The sequence below is a fragment of the Theobroma cacao genome, chromosome 10 (genome assembly GCF_053813885.1).
Source record: "Theobroma cacao isolate CCN51 chromosome 10, ASM5381388v1, whole genome shotgun sequence".
Classification (NCBI taxonomy): domain Eukaryota; kingdom Viridiplantae; phylum Streptophyta; class Magnoliopsida; order Malvales; family Malvaceae; genus Theobroma; species Theobroma cacao.
The window spans coordinates 1,038,784-1,059,656 of record NC_142648.1 but is presented as its reverse complement, the minus strand read 5'-3'; the positions used below and the strand labels follow the sequence as shown (position 1 = coordinate 1,059,656).

At 36.4% G+C, this 20,873-nt stretch overlaps 5 protein-coding genes across 6 annotated transcripts; 2 read left to right on the top strand and 3 right to left on the bottom strand.

The window, feature by feature from the left end:
- Positions 1-533: 533 nt before the first annotated feature.
- LOC18585897 (seed maturation protein) lies at positions 534-981 on the bottom strand. The gene has a single exon (XM_007008966.3). The coding sequence runs from the start codon at positions 915-917 to the stop codon at positions 672-674; it is 246 nt and encodes an 81-aa protein (XP_007009028.3). The 5' UTR covers positions 918-981; the 3' UTR covers positions 534-671.
- Positions 982-2,821: 1,840 nt separating this feature from the next.
- LOC18585896 (putative receptor-like protein kinase At3g47110) lies at positions 2,822-6,902 on the bottom strand. 2 transcript variants are annotated; one of them, XM_018128678.2, is made up of 3 exons: positions 3,978-6,902; positions 3,346-3,753; positions 2,822-3,176 (listed from the first exon to the last, which is right to left on the bottom strand). In XM_018128678.2, exons 1-3 carry the CDS (start codon positions 6,703-6,705, stop codon positions 3,160-3,162), a joined length of 3,153 nt encoding a protein of 1,050 aa, XP_017984167.2. In that variant the 5' UTR covers positions 6,706-6,902; the 3' UTR covers positions 2,822-3,159. The 2 variants fall into 2 exon arrangements, with proteins under 2 accessions (XP_017984167.2, XP_088658674.1); XM_088802548.1 differs by having other exon boundaries at positions 2,822-3,170.
- A 1,316-nt stretch (positions 6,903-8,218) lies between these two features.
- Positions 8,219-12,527, bottom strand: LOC18585895 (putative receptor-like protein kinase At3g47110). The gene is made up of 3 exons (XM_018128677.2): positions 9,101-12,527; positions 8,520-8,944; positions 8,219-8,413 (listed from the first exon to the last, which is right to left on the bottom strand). The coding sequence occupies exons 1-3, from the start codon at positions 11,805-11,807 to the stop codon at positions 8,405-8,407; spliced, it is 3,141 nt and encodes a 1,046-aa protein (XP_017984166.2). The 5' UTR covers positions 11,808-12,527; the 3' UTR covers positions 8,219-8,404.
- A 4,065-nt stretch (positions 12,528-16,592) lies between these two features.
- On the top strand, positions 16,593-17,379 carry LOC148760224 (putative LRR receptor-like serine/threonine-protein kinase At3g47570). The gene is made up of 2 exons (XM_088802497.1): positions 16,593-16,866; positions 17,057-17,379. Exons 1-2 carry the CDS (start codon positions 16,593-16,595, stop codon positions 17,377-17,379), a joined length of 597 nt encoding a protein of 198 aa, XP_088658623.1.
- Positions 17,380-17,566: 187 nt separating this feature from the next.
- On the top strand, positions 17,567-20,116 carry CLC2 (Clathrin light chain protein). The gene is made up of 3 exons (XM_007008962.3): positions 17,567-17,939; positions 18,454-18,607; positions 19,547-20,116. The coding sequence occupies exons 1-3, from the start codon at positions 17,647-17,649 to the stop codon at positions 19,898-19,900; spliced, it is 801 nt and encodes a 266-aa protein (XP_007009024.2). The 5' UTR covers positions 17,567-17,646; the 3' UTR covers positions 19,901-20,116.
- The last annotated feature ends 757 nt before the right edge of the window (positions 20,117-20,873 follow it).

Below are 20,873 nucleotides of genomic sequence, written 5' to 3'. Positions count from 1 at the left end.
TTTTTAATTTTTTTATTTCTACAAATCATTAATCATATTTTTTTCTTTTTTGTTATATTATATGTGGTATCTACCTTCTACTTGCCATAATCTTCTTTTTTATGTTACATATATGATTTTAATATTTAAAAATAAATAAATTATTATATAATTTTTAAATATAAATTATAGTGTTATATTATTGCTTAAAATTTTATCAATGTATCATTTTTTTATTAATCTTGATTATATAAAAAATAATTTAAATATATTTTTTATATATTTTATGTTTTATATTTAATTAAAAAATTATCTTAAATATATAATTTTTAAATAATTCTAATTATATAAGAAAAAACTATTAATCTTATATATCGTTTTTAACTATTAATATTTTATGTATTATAATTTTATATTTAATTTCATATTTCTATCATGAATCTTTTTATTGTTAATTGAATTTAACATGTGAGTGTTTTAAACTTTATATTTCTATATTTGACCTTCTAACTTGTTAGCTCCACCGCAAAGAAGTTGAAACTGTCGGTCATATCTTTCGGTGCAAAATTTGTGTTATTCCATAGGCGTATACATATTATTACATCTTGTATCATACATGTAAAGAAAAAAGGATGACAAACGCAAGGGGAAACTAAACAAGAGATGAGACGAGTAGCACAGCAGTAGGTTAGCTAGGCTGTGCCGGTGACGCCCAAGTCTTGGTTGTTGTTGTTGTTATCATCTTTGGCAGAGCCAAAGATAGGGCCAGCGTCGCCAATAGGATCTTCCACCTTTTCTTCCAGCTTATCAACCTGAATGCCACCCTGGTCTTCCCTGGCACGTAGGTCCATCTTGGTCCTATTCTCCCCTCCTTCCACTGATTCGTATATCGTCGCCGTCTTCGCCTCCTTCGGCAATGCTCCCTGTGCCCCGGACATTATTATTACTTCACTTTCTACCTTGTTCTAGCTAGTTTGAGACAGTCCCACAAACATACCAACAAGCAGTCGGCTTTTCATAGTTGGAAAAGGGGTTTTCCTTGTTTCTGAGTAGACTTGAATTCCAGACACGTACAGTTGTAAGCGGCGAGGCGGGCCAGGTGGTATCAAACCCACGGATGCCTGACGAGGTTCTGCCAGATAATGCTTCTACGTGTGCCTCATGCAACGTTGTTACTTGGCAGCGTCTTTGGTGAACCACCACGATGACTTGTACTTCTAGCTAGGCAACACTTCACTTTTTCTTCCTTTTAATTTGCTTTTGAACGAGTAATTTTTCAATTAGAGAAGGAGAGCAAGAAGTTGAAGAACAATTTTTTCGTATACTATTATCAACATGTTCAATTTTAGAAGAGGTGGAGTGACTTTGATTAAAATACTCTCAATCTAATGTAGATGTTTTTATTATTGTTATTTTAATATATCTGATTTTATTTTAATTCTTGATCTCAAAATTGTTTCATTTGACTTCTTAAGTGATTTCGTTTTGATTTTTTGTTACGTTATTTTTTTAAAAATCGAAAAAAAATTTATAAGTGAAGGTCATATGTCGACGCATCATGTAATTCACAATATGATCGTTATGTTGATTTTAATAAAATAATTTAATTAAAAAAATAAAATTATTTTATAAAATTAAAGGTTCAAGTAGAACAATTTATAACTTAAAAATTAAAATAAGATCGAAATAAAATGTTGAAGATTATAAATGGAATTTAGCAGATTAAGTTAAAAGCTTCATAAAATTTATTAATCTCAAAATTAAAATTAGACCTCCCTACCTTAACCTCAGCCTTAATCACATGAAAAAGTATTTCATTCAAGAAACATTTAAATATTAGAATTGAAATTTTATTCATGAAATGGGAGACACATATGCATGACATGAAGTTATCAACTAGCTTATTAATCAACTTTAGGAAGGTCATCTCGAGTAATGACTATAAGCTAGAGGCTTCCTATAATTCATTTTTCTAGAATTAACATAGCTGAATTTACAACATAAATTTAAACATAATATAATCCTCAATCAAAGAAAGTTAAACACAAAGAAAAATATTTTATTCAAGAAAATGATAAGTACAACTAGAACTTGCAACGGAATTCAACATTCTTCCAGAGTTGATCCTTTAGAAAAACAAGGGAATGGTTACTTCTTATGGTGAGGTGGACCAGGAAGTTTTGTTGTTTATGCAAATTCCAATCAAAAGCGCAGCAACTTCACAAGCCAATAGACTATCACCTAATACCTGTAGTTGAAGGAAACATTTAACCTTAAAACATGTTGGTTCAAATTAAAATAGCACTTAAACAAGGACAGGTCATGGGTTTATAGTGAATTATATGTATTGTCAATTTTGTGTATTAAAACCATTCATGATTACTTGTCAGCCAATTAATAAAGAAGTCAAAAGTGACAAATGGAATCATGGGTCGACGAAGAAAGATTGAGTTAGCTTGAACACGGTTTCCACGCTCGACCACTTTCTCTAGGATGAGATTGTGGTTTGGTAGAGACTCTAACATGCCAGAAAAGGAGACCTTGAAGTAAACGCTGAAGACAAAGTTGGCTGTCATGGAGGATATTGGCAGCAGGGTTAAGAGTTTTGATTGCTTAGTTTGCGGAAGAAAGGATATTGAACAAAAGTTTTTTAATTTCCAAGGGTCATTCCACTTGAACGAGTTGGAACACAAGAAACACAGGATGAGACTGGAATTAACGTAGTCGATACTGCCAATACTCCCCAATTGCTGAATTTTTCAACACAAGAAAAGGTATTTCATTCAACGAACAATAAGCAATAGAGGTGGAATTTTATTCTTGAAATGGTAGACACAATATGAGAACTTGAAATCCAACGCTCTTGCAGATTTGGCTTCTCAGAATACAAAGGAATGGTTTCTCAGAAAACATTACATATATAATCTTCCATTGCGGAAAGTTAAACACAAGGAAAAAGTACTTTATTCAAGAAATGATAGGCACAAACACTAGAACTTGCAACTAAATCCAACAATTTCCAGAGTTGATCCTTCAGAAAACAAGGAAAATGGTTACTTCTTATGCAGAGGTAATAATTATCTTCTCTTTTTGCCAGTTCGGAGGACAGAGTGCACCGGAAGTTTTGTTGTAAATGCAATACCAATCAAAAGTGCAGCAACTTCACAAGGCAGTAGACTATCAACTAGTACCTGCAGCTGAAGGAAATATTTAACCTTAAAAACTATCAGGATTCAAATTAAAATAGCACTTAGATAAGGACATATCATGGGTTTAAGATTTGCAAAGGATGCAAAATTTTTTTTAAAAAAAAATTATATTGAATTATATGCTATTGCTACTTGGATTGTAACAGTATTCGTGTACCTGTTGCTCTTAATGGTCGAGTCGGAAGTAGCTTGTCCCTTATAGAACAAAGCTTTGCTACAACATCAGTCATATGCAATCGTTCAGTTGGCAAATCAACAGAACAGGCAACTCCGATTTCAAATATTGAATTTAAGCACTGAAGAAGCTTATAATTATCTCTTTGGTTGCTCTGATTGCGAGTATTGTTGGTCATTGTTTCTCCTCGGAAACTTTCTTGAAGAAGAGCTGGATCTGTAATCTCAACAACCACTTGATTTGACAAAGCTGTTTTAACAAAGTTATGAAGGTTCAAATTCTGTTTAAACATTTCATCAGTGGGCTTCTTCCCGGTAAACATCTCCAACAAAAGAATGCCATAACTATACACATCACCATATGTTGTCACAACACTTCCCAATCCGTATTCTGCAATTCATTTGTCACAAATAATTAAGAGCAACAATTTTGAAATAGATGCAAATGACTTTCTCACATCAAAGCTCTTAACATGTTAAATTAAATAACATATTGATTGTGAAAGAATGCCTTCTACATTTATCATATTGAAAGAAAACTATGGATCTACATCAAATTTGGTATTTAATTATAGACTATAGATATGATAGTAAAGTGTGCAGTAGTCTACTTACCTGGTGGTGCATAACCAATTGTTCCTCTTAACCCCAGCGAGCTTGACAGGCTTGACGCGTTATTTTGCATGTCTGATGTAATGAATTTTGCTAGCCCAAAGTCACCCACGTGGCTAACCATTTCATCATCAAGTAGAATATTGCTTGGTTTGAGGTCACAGTGAACAATTTGTGTTTCATAATAATGATGAAGATACTCCAATGCACAACCAACATCAACGGCAACATTCAATCTCTGAAAAAATGTCAACCTTTTAGCTGACTCGTCTGCCTCATTCATGGCAACGGATGGATGCAGCCAATCCTCCAAGCTCCCATTTTGCATGAACTCATAGATTAATGCTTTAAAATCATTCCCTTGATAATCGATACCTGAAACTGCTGTTAAGATCTTGACAAGATTTCGATGTCTGATGTTATTCAACGCCTCACATTCAGCCATGAAACTTCTAGAAGCTCCATGACATAGAAGATTTAGTACCTTAACGGCAATAACTACTCCACTCTCATCAAGAATTCCTCTGTATACAAAACCAAAGCTACCTGAACCAACCAGATTCGCCGAGGAGAATCCATTAGTAGCCCTTACGAGGATTTGGTATGATAAGTTTAAAAGTGAATTTTCTGCACAAGTTGCTGCTGTTGGCTTCTCTTTTCTACTTATAAACCACCAAATGAGAAGAAAAGAGAATACCGATGTCACTCCTAAAATTGCGAAAACAATCAAAATTTTTAATTTAAGAGAATTGCTCGATCTTCCGTTGGATGCTTTCAAGTTACATTTGGGCAAGTGTAACTCAGGGATGCCTCCACAAAGCTTATTGTTTCCCTCAACGAATGCAGCACTTGCATCTTTAAAGACTCCTTCAATTGGTACCATACCCTCGAAATCATTGAAGGAAAGATTTAAATATTTTAATGATCCAAAGCTAACAAAAAATTCTGGAATCTCACCCGAAAGATAATTGCCAGATATATCTAACGTTGTAAGACCTTTCAATGAACTCAAAGATGATGGAATGGGACCATGGAACAAATTGCCATCCAGGAACAAGCTCTCCAGTCTTACACAGCCACCAAGATTGTTTGGAAGCACACCTGATAACTTATTTTGAGAAACACGCAATTCACCTAGATTTTTCAGATTTTCTACTTCCATGGGAAGTACACCAGTTAAATAGTTTGAAGATAAGTCTAGGGCAATGGACAAGGATGAGAGCCCAATTACTCCAGGGGGTATAGAACCACTTAGGCTGTTATTAGAAAGATCCAATGCAATCAAATTTTCGCACTTCGCTAGACTTGAAGGAATGTTGCCATGAAGATTGTTATCAGCTAAAACAAATTTGATTAACATTGTCAAATTTCCAAAAAAAGGGGGAATAGCCCCAGTAAGAGAATTGTGAGCTGCAAAAAATATCTTTAGCTTTTGAAGCCTCCCAATACCAGGGGGAATAGAACCTGATAATTGATTGTATGATGCCGCTAGTCTCTCCAAGTTGACGAGATTTTCAATCCCAGCTGGAATTCTTCCCAATATTCTATTGCCTTCCATATTTAAAGTTACGAGATTGCTAGATAAATTACCTATGCACTCCGGTAATTTCCCTCCAAAGTTGTTTTCTAGTAGTTCTAGCCACTCCAGTTTGGAAGCATTGTTTAATGTGCAGACAAAGTTCAGGTCAGTTGCTGTCCTACTTCCAAGAAGGTTGACACCGATAACAAATCGTGATAGTTTATCCAGCTTTTCAAATGAAGGCAAGGGTCCATTAAAATTGTTTACCCCAACATTAAGATATACAAGATTTGAGGCATTGGATATTGAAAAGGGGAATGGTCCAGTAAATTGATTTTCCGCGACAGAAAGGGTTTCAATCTGTGGCATAGTGATTCCTATGTTCGACGGAAGACTTCCTTGTATCTGGTTTGTGTTCATACTAAGAGTTATAATACTGGAGAGATTGAAAAATGAGGCCGGGATGACACCGGAAATTTCATTGCTACTCACAGCAAAAACTGCAATATTTGTCAATTTGCCAAGAGATTCAGGTATAACCCCACTCAATCTATTGTCATATAGAGCAATATACTGCAGAGAGGATAAATTACCCAAGGAAGATGGGATATCTCCTCTTAAATTATTTCTGGCAAAACTAAATTGTATTAGATTTGACAAGAGACCAAGCACACCTGGTATTTCTCCAGTTAGCAGGTTGCCTCCAAAAGTAACTGATACAAGCCGAGAACAACTAGACAAATTGGAAGGAATCACACCACTTAAGCTGTTGTTTCGCAGAACTAATGCAAGCAATCTTCGCAAGCGACCAATTTCTTGAGGGATTGCTTGATTGAAACTATTGTTTTCAAGATTTAACACCCTAAGAAAGCTCAAATTGCCAATAAATGGTGATATAGACCCCACGAGCTTTAGGGATCCCAAGTCCAACATGGTGACTCTTTGATGTCTGTGACCGCATGTAACACCATACCACTGGCAGAAGTGGATAGTATTGTTCCAAGAGCGCATAACCCGGAAGTGATCATTGAGTATCTTTGCCTTGAACTCAAGTAAAGCTCGTAGATCTGTCTCATTTCCGGTAACCACAGGGGCTGCTGAACCAAGCAAGTTAGGACCTTGCAGGTTAAAGAAAGCAAGGAAAATAACGGGAAGGTAAACAAGGAAAAGAGAGCTGGACAGTTCCAAATGCTTGCTTGATAGATTCATCATCAAGCCAGATATAAGTTTCTGAACTGAGATTAGTTTTGTGCTTGAGTTGAGAGTGCTTCGTTCACCGACGAGAACTGAGTGGAATGCAGGACTTTCGGAACTCTGATTTTATCTGGGTCAATCTCCTCTCGTCAGTGAAGTTTTGGACACGCTAAATACTTGACTTAGTCATGTGGCCAGCGAAGGAAAACCATTTAGCATTGTTAGGTAGAGCTAGGATTGAGGGCTGTTGGTCATTGCCCCTTGCATTACGTCCAGCAAATTTCAAGTCAGAGCTGAAGTTGTAGGACTAGCATGCATGGTCCCTGGCCAACTTAATTACTATCATCTATTTGGGTCCGCTGATGAAGATTCATCCTGCATTTGATCAATCTGCTGCTGATTACATCTTAATATCTCTTTCATTAACCTTTGGAAGGATTTTCCTTTTTCATTATTTGCTTATTACTTAATGAAGTATTTAGATATGGATGTAAAACTTTACCTGCCACCTATATTGAAATGAATGAATAAGCAGTAAAAACTATATTTAGGCTTTGAAAGGAATTCTCTGCACCAACCTACAGAGAAGTTGGAGATGGAGCAACTTTATCATACAAATTACCTATATAACTGTCTATATAATTGAGAACCAGGAACTTAAATGGAAGAATCAGATTATGTGCAGAACAAGATTAAGATAAAGATTGACTCATTCAACATGTGTCAAGAGTAATGTCCTACTTGAATTGTTGGAACCTTCAGACAAGTTAAAGAGGAAACGTTGGATTCTATGGAGGATTTTCTCAGCAGGGTCACAATAATGGACAACCCCCCACTGTATGCTAAATTACAAACGAGAAAATAAGGGTAAGTTGCCTTGTAATTTCATTGTGGAAATTGAACAAGATACTTTTGAAGGAAAGCCACTCTCAAGCAATGAGGAACAAAGGTAACTAGCTCTTTTATTGCTTCGTGATGCTCTGTTCTAACCCCTGCTTCTAAAACTTAGCAGATTCCTTCTTTTTGCATGTATTTTCTTCTTCTTTTTCGCTTTTTTTTTTTTTTTGGATGAATAAAGAACTCATTTTTTCACAGATAAAAGAGAAACGGCTGCCAGAGCTTAAATTCATAACATAATTTGACAAATCAACTAAAAAACTAAGATATATATGTTGACAATTGATTGTTATCCTTAAAGAGTTCCAAATTTGACATGAACAAAGATTTGATGAGAAGGAAAATAGAGCCACAAGAAAACAATTCACAGGCAAAGGATTTATGAGGGTGGTGTTCCCTTGGACCACAGGAGATGGTTTGGAATAGTTGGGTCGCAGCCAAAAGATTATAATCTTACATAGATTAAACAAAATTCCTATTTGTTTTATAGTGCCTACTTTTGGCTGGTGGATTTTAATCTTACATAAATACATAGATTATAATCTTGCACAAATAAAATAGGAGGTGGTGTTTCTACTTTTGGATGCCTAATGAAGTTTCACATTGACTGAGCATAATAAAAAATAGTAATAAGTTACACAAATCAATAATATACATTGAACCATATCAATCAGTTGATGATACACAAGATGAAGAGAAACAGATCACATACTAATTGGAACTGATAATTCTTTCTAGGGAGGAGTTCGTGCAGGAGAAGTTGGGGATTTTACAAGTAGAACAGCAGCTTATGATCTGGATGGCTTGAAGCCATCGATGTTTAGAACACCTGCAACAGAAGGAAATAAGTAAATCTCTTACAAAGAGGTCATACCTTTACTTGAATTTTTAAGCAAATTATGTATTCTTGTTACTTTGATGCAAGACATTGCTACCTTGTGATTCGATTGTATATGTCTCTCTGGTCTTTGCTTAGTTGGAAATAGTTTGTTTCTGATCAAGCAAAGTTCAGCAACAACTTCGCTCATGTTCATTCGCATGGTTGGCAATTCAGCAGAACAAGTGAGTCCAACTTCATATATTGAATTCAAACACTGAAGAAGTATCTTATTGCTCTGGCTGCTTTCATTGCAATCACTAGTGTTTGCTACTGTTTCTCCTGTGACTCTTTCCTGAAGAAGAATGGGATCAGTCATCTCAACTGCTCGCTCTGGCAAAGCTGTCTTGACAAGGTTGTGAAGGTTCAAACCATCTTTAAACATTTCATCAGTGGGCCTCTTTCCTGTAAAAACCTCCAGCAAAAGGATTCCATAGCTGTAAACATCACCATATGTTGACACTTCACTTCCCAAGCCATATTCTGCAAATCATTTCATCAGAAGTAGTGGCTGCAATTGCCCGGTAGACCCCCCATACGAAAATTTCCAAATAATAAATTCCTCATATCCAAGTTATTCTTGTAGCTTTGGAGCTCATATTGCTAAGAAAACATCTAAAGAATGATTAAGAAGTGTACCTGGTGGCGCATAACCAATAGTTCCTCTTAATCCAAGGGTGCTTGACTGGCTTGCAGGGTAATTTTGCAAATCTTCTGAAATGAATTTTACTAAGCCGAAGTCACCTACGTGGCCAGTCATTTCATCGTCAAGTAGAATATTGCTTGGTTTGAGGTCACAATGAACAATCGATGTTTGATCACAATGATGGTGAAGATAATCTAGTGCACAAGCAACATCAATAGCCGCATTCAATCTCTGGTATAAATTTAAGCTTTTCTTTGACTCTGCCTCAATTTCGATAGATGAATGCAACCAATCCTCTAGGCTTCCATTAGACATGAACTCATAGACCAGCGCCTTAAAATCATTGCCATGGTAGTCAACACCTGAACATGCTGTTAATACTTTGACAAGATTTCGATGTCTAATTTTCCTCAAGGCCTCACATTCAGCCATGAAACTCCTAGAAGCTTTATGATTCAAAAGGTTAAGCACTTTGATGGCAACAACTATTTCATTCTCTTGGAGAATTCCTTTATACACAGAACCGTAGGCTCCTACACCTACCAAATTGGCTGAAGAGAATCCATCAGTAGCCTTTAGGATGCTTTGGTAGGATAACCTTAAAAGTGAATTTGCAGGAGAAGTTGATGCAGGTTGCTTTCTTCTCTTTCTAAACCAAAAAACAAGGAGAAAGAGGAGAACCAAAGTTACTCCTAAAAGCCCAAAAACAATAGCAATTATTAGCTTAATTCGACTGCTCGATTTCCTCCTAGACCTTTTCAAGTTACATCCATGCAAATGGAACTCGGGTGTACCACCACAAAGTTTATTGTTTCCCTCGATGGATGTAGCACTTGCATTATTAAAAACTCCACCAGTCGGTACCATGCCTTCAAAATCATTGTAAGAAAGATTCAAATATCGTAATGTAAAGTTCGCAAAGAATTCAGGAATTTCACCAGAGAGATTGTTGTGGGAAATGTCTAAAACTGAAAGACCTCTCAATGAACTGAAGGACGAAGGAATGGTTCCATGGAAGAAATTGTCACTCACCATTAGCTTCTCTAGCATTACACATAAACCTAGACTGCTTGGAAGCACACCTGATAACCTGTTTTGAGAAACAGACAATTGACCTAGATTTTTCAAGTTTCCTACTTCATTAGGAAATACACCAGTTAAGTAGTTCGAGGATAAGTCAAGGTTCAAGGACAAGGATGAGAGTCCAAGTACTTCAGGGGGTATAGAGCCAGAAAGGTTATTGGTTGAAAGATCCAGTAAGACAAGATTTTCACATTTACTGAGACTGGAAGGAATTGTACCCTTAAGATTATTTTGACTTAATTTCAGCTGAAGCAACATGGTTAAATTTCCAAGAGAAGAGGGAATACTTCCAGAGAAAGAATTATTAGATAGATCGAGCCACTGTACCTTCTGAAGCCTCTGAATAGTAGAAGGAATGGAACCTGACAACTGATTACTTCCTGCCAATAGCATCTCTAAGTTGATGAGATTTCCAATCCCAACTGGAAAGGTTCCTGATATTTCATTGCCGTCTAAAAGGAAAAATATGAGGTTAGTGGACAGATTGCTTATGCAAGTGGGTATTACACCTCCGAAGTTGTTGTAGTTTATCTCCAACGCCACTAGGCTGGTGGCATTCATTAAAGAGCAGACAAAGTCCAAGTCATTTACTTCCCCACTTCCAAGGAGGTTGTCGGTAAGGGTAAACCATTCCAACTTATCTAGCTTTTCAAAGGAAGGCAACTTCCCAACAAGTTTGTTGAAGGAAAACTCTAGGTTTATGAGATTTGAAGCATTGGATATCGAAAGAGGGAATGGTCCACTGAATTGGTTTCTACTGACATAAAGGGTTTCAACATATGGTATGGTGATTCCCAAGTCTGTAGGAAGACTACCTTGAAACTGATTTGAACCGATATCAAGTGTTCTAATGTTAGAGAGATTGAAAATTGATGAAGGAACAATACCTGAAAGTGCATTCATTGGCACGGAAAGAACAGTTAGATTTCTCAACTGGCCAAGAGATTCAGGGATAGTCCCACTCAAATCATTAATTGATAGATAAACTATCTCCAGAGACGATAAATTGCCTAAGGAAGGTGGGATACTCCCTGCTAGACTGTTGTTGCTCAAACCTAAATATTTTAGGTTGTACAACAGGCCAAGAACACCAGGTATTTCTCCAACAAGCTGGCAGTGTCCTATGTAAAGGCGTTTGAGCTTAGAACATCCAGATATATTGGAAGGGACTTGACCGCCTAAGGGGTTTTTATCAAGTATTAACTCTTCTAACCTATGCAGGCGACCGATTTCTTGAGGAACTCCATGGCTGAAGCCATTGTTTGAAAGATTCAACACCTTTAGAAAGCTCAAATTTCCGATATATGGTGTTATGATTCCCGTTAGTTTCAGTGATCGCAGTTCCAACTTGGTAACTCTTTGACGTCGGCTGCTGCATGTAACACCATGCCACTGGCAAAAATGAACACTGTCGTTCCACAACCGCATAACGCCAAGCTGATCACCAGCTATCTTGGCCTTGAACTCGAGCAAAGCCTGTCTGTCCGTGTCACTTCCATTGACTACTAACTTTGCTGAACCAATTAAGTAAGGACCTTGTGAATTACAGCACAAGAGCAGTGAAACAGCAAAAATAAGTGCCCAAGGCACTTCCAAGCGCAAGCCTGCTAACCCCATCAAGCAGATGAACTGACGAATAAGGTTTACTTTTGCCTATATATGGCACCGGTTGGTTCTGTTGGATTTTTGTCTTAGAAAGAAGCTTAACACAGTAGCAACCATGAATTGTTTAGCCGAAAGTTAATAGAAAGAACACGGAAGAATTGTGGGAAAAATTGTGTAAACCAAAGAAAATAACGAGAGCAAGGAGAGACACTGCAAAGTTCTGAGACATAAAAGGTTCATTTCATTAATTTACGGGCCTTTTTATATACATAATGAGTTAATAACTCTTGGTTAATAACCAAAGGTGCGTAACAAGTTCACACAACTAATCCCACATTGGTCCAAGTTTCTTTATGTTGACTGAGTCAGTGGCTATGCCCCATGCAGCCATCAACTCCTTTTACAGCTATAGTCACAAAAAAAAACTCCCTAAAGTAGTTTCATTTTCATTTTAGTTCTTCTTTTTCTTACCATGTTTTTATGCTTAGCCTGTACCCTTGCGGTTGCTTTTACTAGCTAATGTGCTTCCTGTTGACGTGTATTGCTGCATACCTGTAAGCTGGCGTAAGCACGTGTTCAGCACTCTATTTGTATCCCTCACTGCCTTTAGCAGAGTATTCATGAAAACCACTTTATTGGCTGAGCAAAAAAAGATTCAAAGCATAAACTGTAGAACTTTTGAAACTCTTCCATGTCTTCCATTGTCAAAGAGGTAGGCAGTTCCTGGCCAAAAAAAAGATTCAAAATATAAACCGTAGAACTTTTGAAACTCTTCCATGTCTTCTATTGTCAAAGAAGGTAGGCAGTTCCGATCAAATTCTTAAAGTCAGATATAGCCCACAAAGGAAGATATGGCCACATGAAAAGCTCAAGCACATCGACGGTTGCCACTCATGAAGATATGACTATCGATGATCAACTTCAGTTTTCATACATATTGTTGTCAAGTTTCATGACATGCAAGCACAACCACAACCACACGCCTACCAAACAACGAAATTTGAATGCAAAGAATAATTGAAGATTAGAACAAAAAAATATCCAGATGCCAAGAAATCAAATAGATATCTTTTAGTGCCAAGAATATCCAAATGCATGACTTTATGCAACGACACTGCAGTCACATTCACGTACCAAATTAAACTTGCATTCAAAAGGGATGCCTTAGCATTTAATTAGTTGAAAATTATCTCTCCTTTTGGTGTTCAAGGCAAATCTCACTAAAGATCCACATGATGATCTCTCCTTTTAAGTTCCTAATAAAGTTCAGATTCCTGCCTACTTCACTGCTTAGAAGTCAAAGAAAAAAGAAAATCCCCATTGCATATCTAATGATGGAATATCTTCAGAGATTAGCATGGATATTTGCTTTGGGTCAAATAATGACTTCATTGATAGTGAGAGTAAGAAAATGGAAACGAATGTTGAGTGTCAACAGCAACAGATGTTGATAAGGTTTATGACTCTGTCCTCTCAACTGGTTCAATATCTTCTTATACCAAAGAAGAGGCGTTTGATTCTAAGATTTCAGTGGTACAAAGTCTTGATTACAAATATATAAATCTAATTGTGAGGCTGTTTAATTCTCTTCAACAACTCACATACCAAAAACTTAATATAAAATTAAGAAAATCAAGTATATATAATCTAATAGTTGAATCAAACACTACAAAATATCTGAATTTTTCCAATAACCGGACAAATTCTGTTGAAAATTGGGTATTATCACAAATAGAATTTCGACTAAGTATTTGACCAAATTAATTGTTTTTTCAAAGAAATTACTGACGGACTATTGATGAAATTTTCAAAGAAGTGCAAGAAGGAAAAAAGAATAGCAGCAACTAATAGCTTCATAAAGACCAGATCAATCACATTGCTTATAGGTTACTTTATTCTAATTTAACCATGGATTTCAAGTGGTATATGGTTGGTATAGATAAAGATTCAACTAACTTGGAAAATCGAAAAAACCTTGACTCAGTCAACTTGTGGCAATGTCAATATTCTAATGGTTGGTAGAGAGTCTCATATAAAAAAAAAAAAAAACAATGGTGAATTGAACCTTTAATCTCTTAAATTCATAGCAAGCAATTGGCTTGCTTTAAAGTGACTTATGAGTTTTAAGCTATTTTCATCTCTTCAAAAATTAATGAATTAAATTATTTCTTTTGGGCTTGAAAAGGGCTTGTTAGTAGTCTACAAACCAGCCCAATTACAACACAATGAGACCCAAAAAATTTCCAGTTATTTAGCCTGTCCATGTAGAAATTTTCTTTTTTTTTTTCATTATAAGAATAATAAGAAGATGATACTCTTTCTGTCTCTAAATATTTATCTTTCTTTTAGCTTTCATGAAAATTAAAACAAAAAATTTAATTTCTATGTACTTTAATTAATACATCATTTTGAGATCAATTGGCTTGTGAATTTAACAAGATCAATTTCAATTTTAATGAAAAAGTTATAATATCATAACATATAATATGATAATAATTAATACACACATACATAAAAGTAGTATCCAAAAATAAAAAAAAATCACCAAAAAAAATATAAAAGCACTATCTTATAGATATATTCAAAACTTTACCTTTAACTATATAGAGGTAAGAAATCAATTTAGAGTGTATTAATTATTTTTTGAGTCAAATTTAAGTAACAAAAATGAAATTTAATCGAGTTCGACCCCGATATATAAGTGGTAAATATGTAAATTATGTCATTGACATTCTTTCATGTATCTCTAATATTCCCATTTTAGGAACCAAGCTGGTGCCATGTTTAGATAATCCTGAGATCACCCAAAAACCTACTTGATTATGCCTTGACTTTCCTTCGTTGGTTTATTAATTGTATGTAGAAAGAAACCAATCCTTTGGGAAACTTTTAGTTCCAACTTATGAAAGGGGTAAGACTGATTGAATTAGCCATCATTAAGTGGATTCCTAACTCATTTTTTCAGCTTTCATTTCACTGATTACAAGCTCATAGTGCTGATTAATTATAGTTTACAATTCTAGCTAGTCAACAAATCTTAGTCTTTTGTATTTGGTTAATGTCATTTTTTTGTCAAAATGCTAATCATTTGAGTGAAAAAATGACCCCATAATGTCAAGAAATTCAAGTTTTTTGACAAATGATGCTTAACAGATAAGGTTTAACAAGGCCAGGGCAACTATATGTATAATTAGTTCTTGTTGATGAACCCAACCAAGCGGCCAATCAAATCTAAACTCAATTTGGCAGTTTATTGTGCTCGATGGGATTATCAAGCATGAATTTCCATTTGATTTGGATTCATTTTTTCAGTTTACATTGTTGTTAGTCTCCTCTCTTGCCTCAACCAGCTCCAAGGTACTGCTAATTCATTTGGTTTAGCAATCTCTGCAGCTGGTGGAAATGATACTGATCAACAAGCTTTTTTTTTTTAAAAAAAAAAAAGTAGAAATTTTATTAATTTCAAAAGCTTACATGCTGTAACAAATCTTGAATTTTATAGATAAAAGACTTATAGTGGCATAAGAAGTCAAGCAATTGAAAGAAAAAGAATAATACACATACAAGAGGACTAAACTACTCCACACAAAAGTGATATCTAGTGGAAATCAGCCCCCAACCAAGTAGAGGCCTATCCCGTACATCAAATAACTAACTAATCCTAATTCAGATGTACTTACCTATTCATCAAATTACCAACTAATTCAAAACCTGATACTAAAACAAACATCAAAACCACACAAACAAAAAGAGACCCAATATTGTAACAAATTACACAAAAAAAACTGTAATCCAAGCCTATTGCCTTAACTTACAACATCCAGAAAAAGCAAAGCACCAACAGGAGTAAAAGCTCCACCCAAAAACAGACTTATGGTTGACGTCACTTGACCTGAACATATCAATTTAAGAATCATCCCTAATCTTAAAAGCTCTGATAACATTCATGCATCCATCTTTAAGCAGGCAGCCTGGCTCAATTCCTTGAAACTTCTCCATGCAAAACAACACTTATCAAGCCAAACACCAACCCATCAGAAACACTTTCACGCTTCCAACAACATCAGCTGGACATCTCATGTTAAAAGCCAAGAACAATGGTGATCAGCTTGGGAACATGCAGTTGTGGAACAATTCAGTCCATTTCTGTCGTTGGCCTGGAATTACATGCAGTCACCGGCATCATAGAGTGATCAAGTTAGACTTGCAATGAAGGAAACTCATGGGGTCTATATCACCATACATTGGCATCTTTAGCTTTCTAAGAGTGTTAAATCTTCAAAACAATAGCTTCAGCCATGAAATCCCATAGGAAGTTGGCCGTTTGCATAGATTGGTAGAGTTGAAACTTTCCACAAACTCCTTAGTTGATGAAATTCCTTCCAATATTTCTGCTTGCTCTAAAGTTAGAGTTGTTGATCTTTCAAGCAACCAATTAGTTGGAGAAATCCCTGTTGCTTTTGGCAGCTTGTCAAACCTAAAAAGAGTATCTTTATACAAAAACATTTAAGGGGAAGTACCCACTTTCCTTAGGGAACTTAACATCTTTGGAGAAAATTTCTATCAGTGAAAATAGATTAAGTGGACCCATTCCTGAAACTCTTGGCCAACTCAGGAGCCTTACATTTTAACTGTGGAAGAAAATAAACTTTCTGGTACTGTTCCTCAATATTCAACCTCAATACTCAGGAGCCAAGTTCAAGGCAGCATTACTTGGGAGCTAGGATTCACCATGCCATCTCTTCAAATCTTAGCTCTCAGTGATAACTAGAAGATTGGTTGCATCCATCCACCCGCATGAACGAGGCAGACAAGGCACCAAAGGAATTGAAGTTTTCTCAGAGATTGAACATAACTGTTGATGTTGCTTGCGCATTGCAGTATTTTCATCACCATTGTGAAACATCAATTGTTCATTGTGACCTAAAACTAAGCAATATTCTACTCGATGATGAAATGATTGGCCATGTAGGAGACTTTGGATTAACAAATATCATGTCTACAGACTTGCAAAGTTACTCTACAAGCCTATCAAGCTCATTAAAAGGAACTATTGGTTATGTTGCACCAGGTAAATACACACTTCTGTTTCATTCCTATCAATGTCAGTAGCTTTCCTGAATCCATTAATCTTAGCTAATTCACCATGATTTGCAAATTTCTAATAAATAAAAAAACTTATGAATATGGCTTGGGAAACAAGGTGTCTACCTGCAGTGATGTGTACAGCTATGGCATCCTTTAGTTGGAGATGTTTACAGGGAAGAGGCCAACTGATGAAATGTGTAAAGAGGATCTGAACCTCCACAACTATGTTAAGCTACCATTGCCAGAAAGATTGTCTGAGGTTATAGATCCCATTCTTCATCAAGATATAGCTAGAGGAGGAGAAACAGCTACAAGTAATAGCAGCAATAAGAACAACCAGAGGGATGAGAGATTCCTTCAGTGCTTGATTTCTATATTCAGTATTGGAGTCACCTGTTCTGCTAAATCACCCAGCAAGCAAATGAACATGACTAATGTCACTTCTGAGCTTGTTTCTATCAGAGTTAAGCTTCTTCCAACTCGATTACTCCATTGAAGCCAAAGGTGATAGCTTCCAATTACAGCACTGCAGCTTGTTCTTCCTCTCTGGTCAGAGTCGAAGTAGCATGGATCTCTAAATAATCCAATCAAACCCAAAAAAGGCCCAATAAAGCCCAAATAATTGTCCAAAAGGCCCAAAATAGACCCATTTAACCCAACCCAAAAGAAGATCATTTGAGTTATCGCCTTTCATTTAGACTTCCATAGATTTTCCATTAAGCCTTCGACGTGTCCGTACAACACCTTGCCCCAAAAAGCAAAAATGTCAACTTTCCCCGATTCGTTCACTCAACTCGACGACGACTCGGTCGAGTCTCTTCCACACCAGGAACATGACGGAAGCGGCTACGAAGGATACGACCCGTCTCAGCAATTCGACTCTTTCGCGGCCGAGTCGGACCCGGCCAAGGACTCGACTGAGGACGTGTTTGAATCGCAGCCGTACACGAATGGTGGAGGATTTGGCCAACATTTCAGCGGATCGGACGGCCCCATTTTGCCACCGCCATCGGAGATGGAGCACGAGGAAGGGTTTGCTCTCAGGGAATGGAGAAGGTTAAGATCTATTAAAATTTTGAATTTTTTTGAATAATTTCGTTGATTTTTTGGCTTTATTTTTTGTTACTGTAAAATTGGGGAAATTAAAAATTAGAACTTGGAGTCAAGAATCTGGCAGTTAGGTGTTTTAGGACTGTGAAAAGAAAAGGAATTAGAGAAAAAAGTTCTAATTTTTGGAGTTATTTTGATAATTTTAAGCTACAGTAGGGTTTTAAGTGGAGAAAAGTTTAGAACTTTGGGGGGAAATTTGGGGAACTAGAAGGAAATGTCTTAGGGTTTCATTTCTCTTTGAATCTCTGCACTTTTAGAGATTGAATTAGGAGAACATTTGGAAATAATAATTTCTCTATTTTTCAAAATTCCCTCATTTTCATGTAATGTTTCTTCATAATTTGGGTTCAATTTTGTGAGTAATGTTTTTGTTTTGTTAATGAAAATGTGTAAGATGTTGTATATTTTATCGGTTTCAGTGGTACTCATATTGGGCATTTTTGCTGTTTTAATTACATAGGGAGAATGCTATCCGATTGGAGGAGAAAGAGAAGAGGGAGAAGGAGTTGTTGAGCCAAATAATCGAGGAAGCTGAGCAATACAAAGTTGAGTTTTACAGAAAGAGAGAGGCCACCTGTGAAAGCAACAAAGCGAATAACAGAGAAAGGGAGAAGGTACTGTTGACTTTAAGCTGTATGGTAATACAGATATTGATATCATACTTTTCTTCGTCTATGCTTGAACTTTGAGCTGGTAATATGCATTGGGACGGAAACATATTCTTGAGTGGTATGAAACTCAGTTGTCCTATTGGAAGTTTGTCTTGCAATTGATGAGAAAATAGTAATGCACAGTCAAAACTTAAATATGTGGTAATTCGTTAGGAGTTAGGTGGTCAATGTTTTGGAGTAGGTTGGATTAAACCGACTTATCTTAATGAAAATAGCTTCTGTGAAAGTAATTTTGAAACCTATTCCCCAAATTAAATTAGAATTAAACTCAAGTGTGTTTCCTGAAACATGATTTTTTCATCATAAAAAAATTCTTCATGAAGCTTTTCATTAATTTGTCAAACAACTTAAGACACCAAAGAAAGGACAGAGGTGAGGGTGATTTCTAGAAATAAATGATGCAGTTGGTGATATTCAGAAGAAGGAAACACATTATGGTTCTATCTCAACATGCACATAGACAATGTTGAATTTCTAGTTTTACCATTTGTGAGCTGAGCAGCATCACAGATATTTAAAAAATTTCTTCACCTAGGGGCCAGGAGTTGTTGGTGTCACTTTATTTAACTGGCTTATAAATTAAGGAGGAATGTTGGTTTCAGATGTGGAGAGAGTAATTGATACTACTATGTGCTTGACCCATTACATCACACCACTTATTCTGGAAGTTGATTAGCAATGTAACTTGCTACTCAGCTTGTTAAACTGGTAATATGTGGTAGCTAAACACACTCTTTTTTAGTGAAATAATGAGGACTCAGTTTTTTGTGTTAGAGGATAACATTCGTGTAATTTGCTTAACTTTTGTTCTCTGACTTAGATGCAGAACAATGTATCAGGGCCATATATAAATTACTCATCTCCTTGTATTCTGTATGTCAGATATTTGTAGAAAACCAAGAGAAGTTCCACACTGAGGCTGATAAGCATTACTGGAAAGCAATTGCAGAGCTCATTCCTAATGAAGTGCCAGCAATAGAGAAGAGAGGAAAAAAAGATAAGGAGAAGAAGCCTTCCATTGTTGTGGTCCAAGGTCCGAAGCCTGGGAAACCAGCTGACCTTTCAAGGATGAGACAGATACTCTTGAAACTGAAGCACAATACACCTCCCCACCTGAAGCATTCTCCACCGCCAGCACCTGCCCCTGCAAAAGATCAAGATTCAAAAACCAGTAATACTCCTGTCACGGCTGCTCCTCCTGTCACAAGCACCCCCAAGGCTGTAGTTGCTGCTTAATATTTTCATTTCGACGTTTTTCAGCTTCTGTAATCAAAACTATCTTAGATTATCTTGTTCTGATATGATGTTTAGCTGGTCATCATAACCAGTAGGGTATATTCGATTGTATGAGATTATAAATTAGGAGTTTCTCTTTGCATGAATCTATGTCATTTGGACGGGATGTAGACTGAGATAAGTTATTTTGTCTATAGAATTTCTTTTTATATTCAAGCCCATAACTTTCTCATTCTCCTCTTTCGTTTTGGGATGGATACTAATGACTGCCTCTTATACCGTTGAGGATAAACCCCAAGCCTCAATCTAAACTTTACTGAATGTTCCCGTCCCACTGCCTGGAATGATCTCAGGACCTGGAATCTTGGACCAGCTCCTTGCAAGGGCTCTCTTCATGCTTCCTGGCTGAAAAAAGGTTGGAATTCCCATTCACAGAAATGGTTAGTGAAGCATATCCACAGCTGTAGGAGCTTGAAACCTAGGGAAGAGTTTATCTTATCTACCGTAATCAATGGCTGTCGTTGTTTACAGTTCTTCAAGTTGTATCAGAAGTTCCTGGCTACTTTAATTTTGTTTTTCTCCTATTGGAATGAAGCCACCAAACAATTCTGATGCAGAAAGCTTGATCTTATGAAGAATTATGGCCCACAGTTTGCTGCATTTCCCAGATTTAAAGACTAGTACTATTCTTTTTGTAATCACTTCTATGCAACCTGCAAAAACAGAGTTAGATGGGTGGTTAGATGTGGTCCAGCTTTCATGTACTGCCATACTAAGAAATATTTTCTTTCATGACAGGCCAACCTTTTTATCTTCCCTTTGGAACTGGAGAGGTTTTTCTTTCTCTAGTCACTTTCTGGGACCAAGTGGACATTGCGCCTTTCTGAATGGTCTTGCAAGCAATAATACAGCTGCAAAGCCTTTGAATTATCTTGCAAATTGGGCAATCTGAAAGAGCCTGCTCACATGCTAA

Coding starts and splice junctions, on each gene's coding strand:
- LOC148760224 (XM_088802497.1), top strand. CDS start 16,593: ATGAACGAGGCAGACAAGGCACCAAAGGAATTGAAGTTTTCTCAGAGA. Junction 16,867..17,056: donor TATTGGTTATGTTGCACCAG/GTAAATACACAC, acceptor AGATGTTTACAG/GGAAGAGGCCAACTGATGAA.
- LOC18585897 (XM_007008966.3), bottom strand. CDS start 917: ATGTCCGGGGCACAGGGAGCATTGCCGAAGGAGGCGAAGACGGCGACG.
- LOC18585895 (XM_018128677.2), bottom strand. CDS start 11,807: ATGGGGTTAGCAGGCTTGCGCTTGGAAGTGCCTTGGGCACTTATTTTT. Junction 8,945..9,100: donor TATTGGTTATGCGCCACCAG/GTACACTTCTTA, acceptor AATGATTTGCAG/AATATGGCTTGGGAAGTGAA.
- CLC2 (XM_007008962.3), top strand. CDS start 17,647: ATGTCAACTTTCCCCGATTCGTTCACTCAACTCGACGACGACTCGGTC. Junction 17,940..18,453: donor GCTCTCAGGGAATGGAGAAG/GTTAAGATCTAT, acceptor TTAATTACATAG/GGAGAATGCTATCCGATTGG. Junction 18,608..19,546: donor ATAACAGAGAAAGGGAGAAG/GTACTGTTGACT, acceptor TCTGTATGTCAG/ATATTTGTAGAAAACCAAGA.
- LOC18585896 (XM_018128678.2), bottom strand. CDS start 6,705: ATGATGAATCTATCAAGCAAGCATTTGGAACTGTCCAGCTCTCTTTTC. Junction 3,754..3,977: donor AATTGGTTATGCACCACCAG/GTAAGTAGACTA, acceptor AATGAATTGCAG/AATACGGATTGGGAAGTGTT.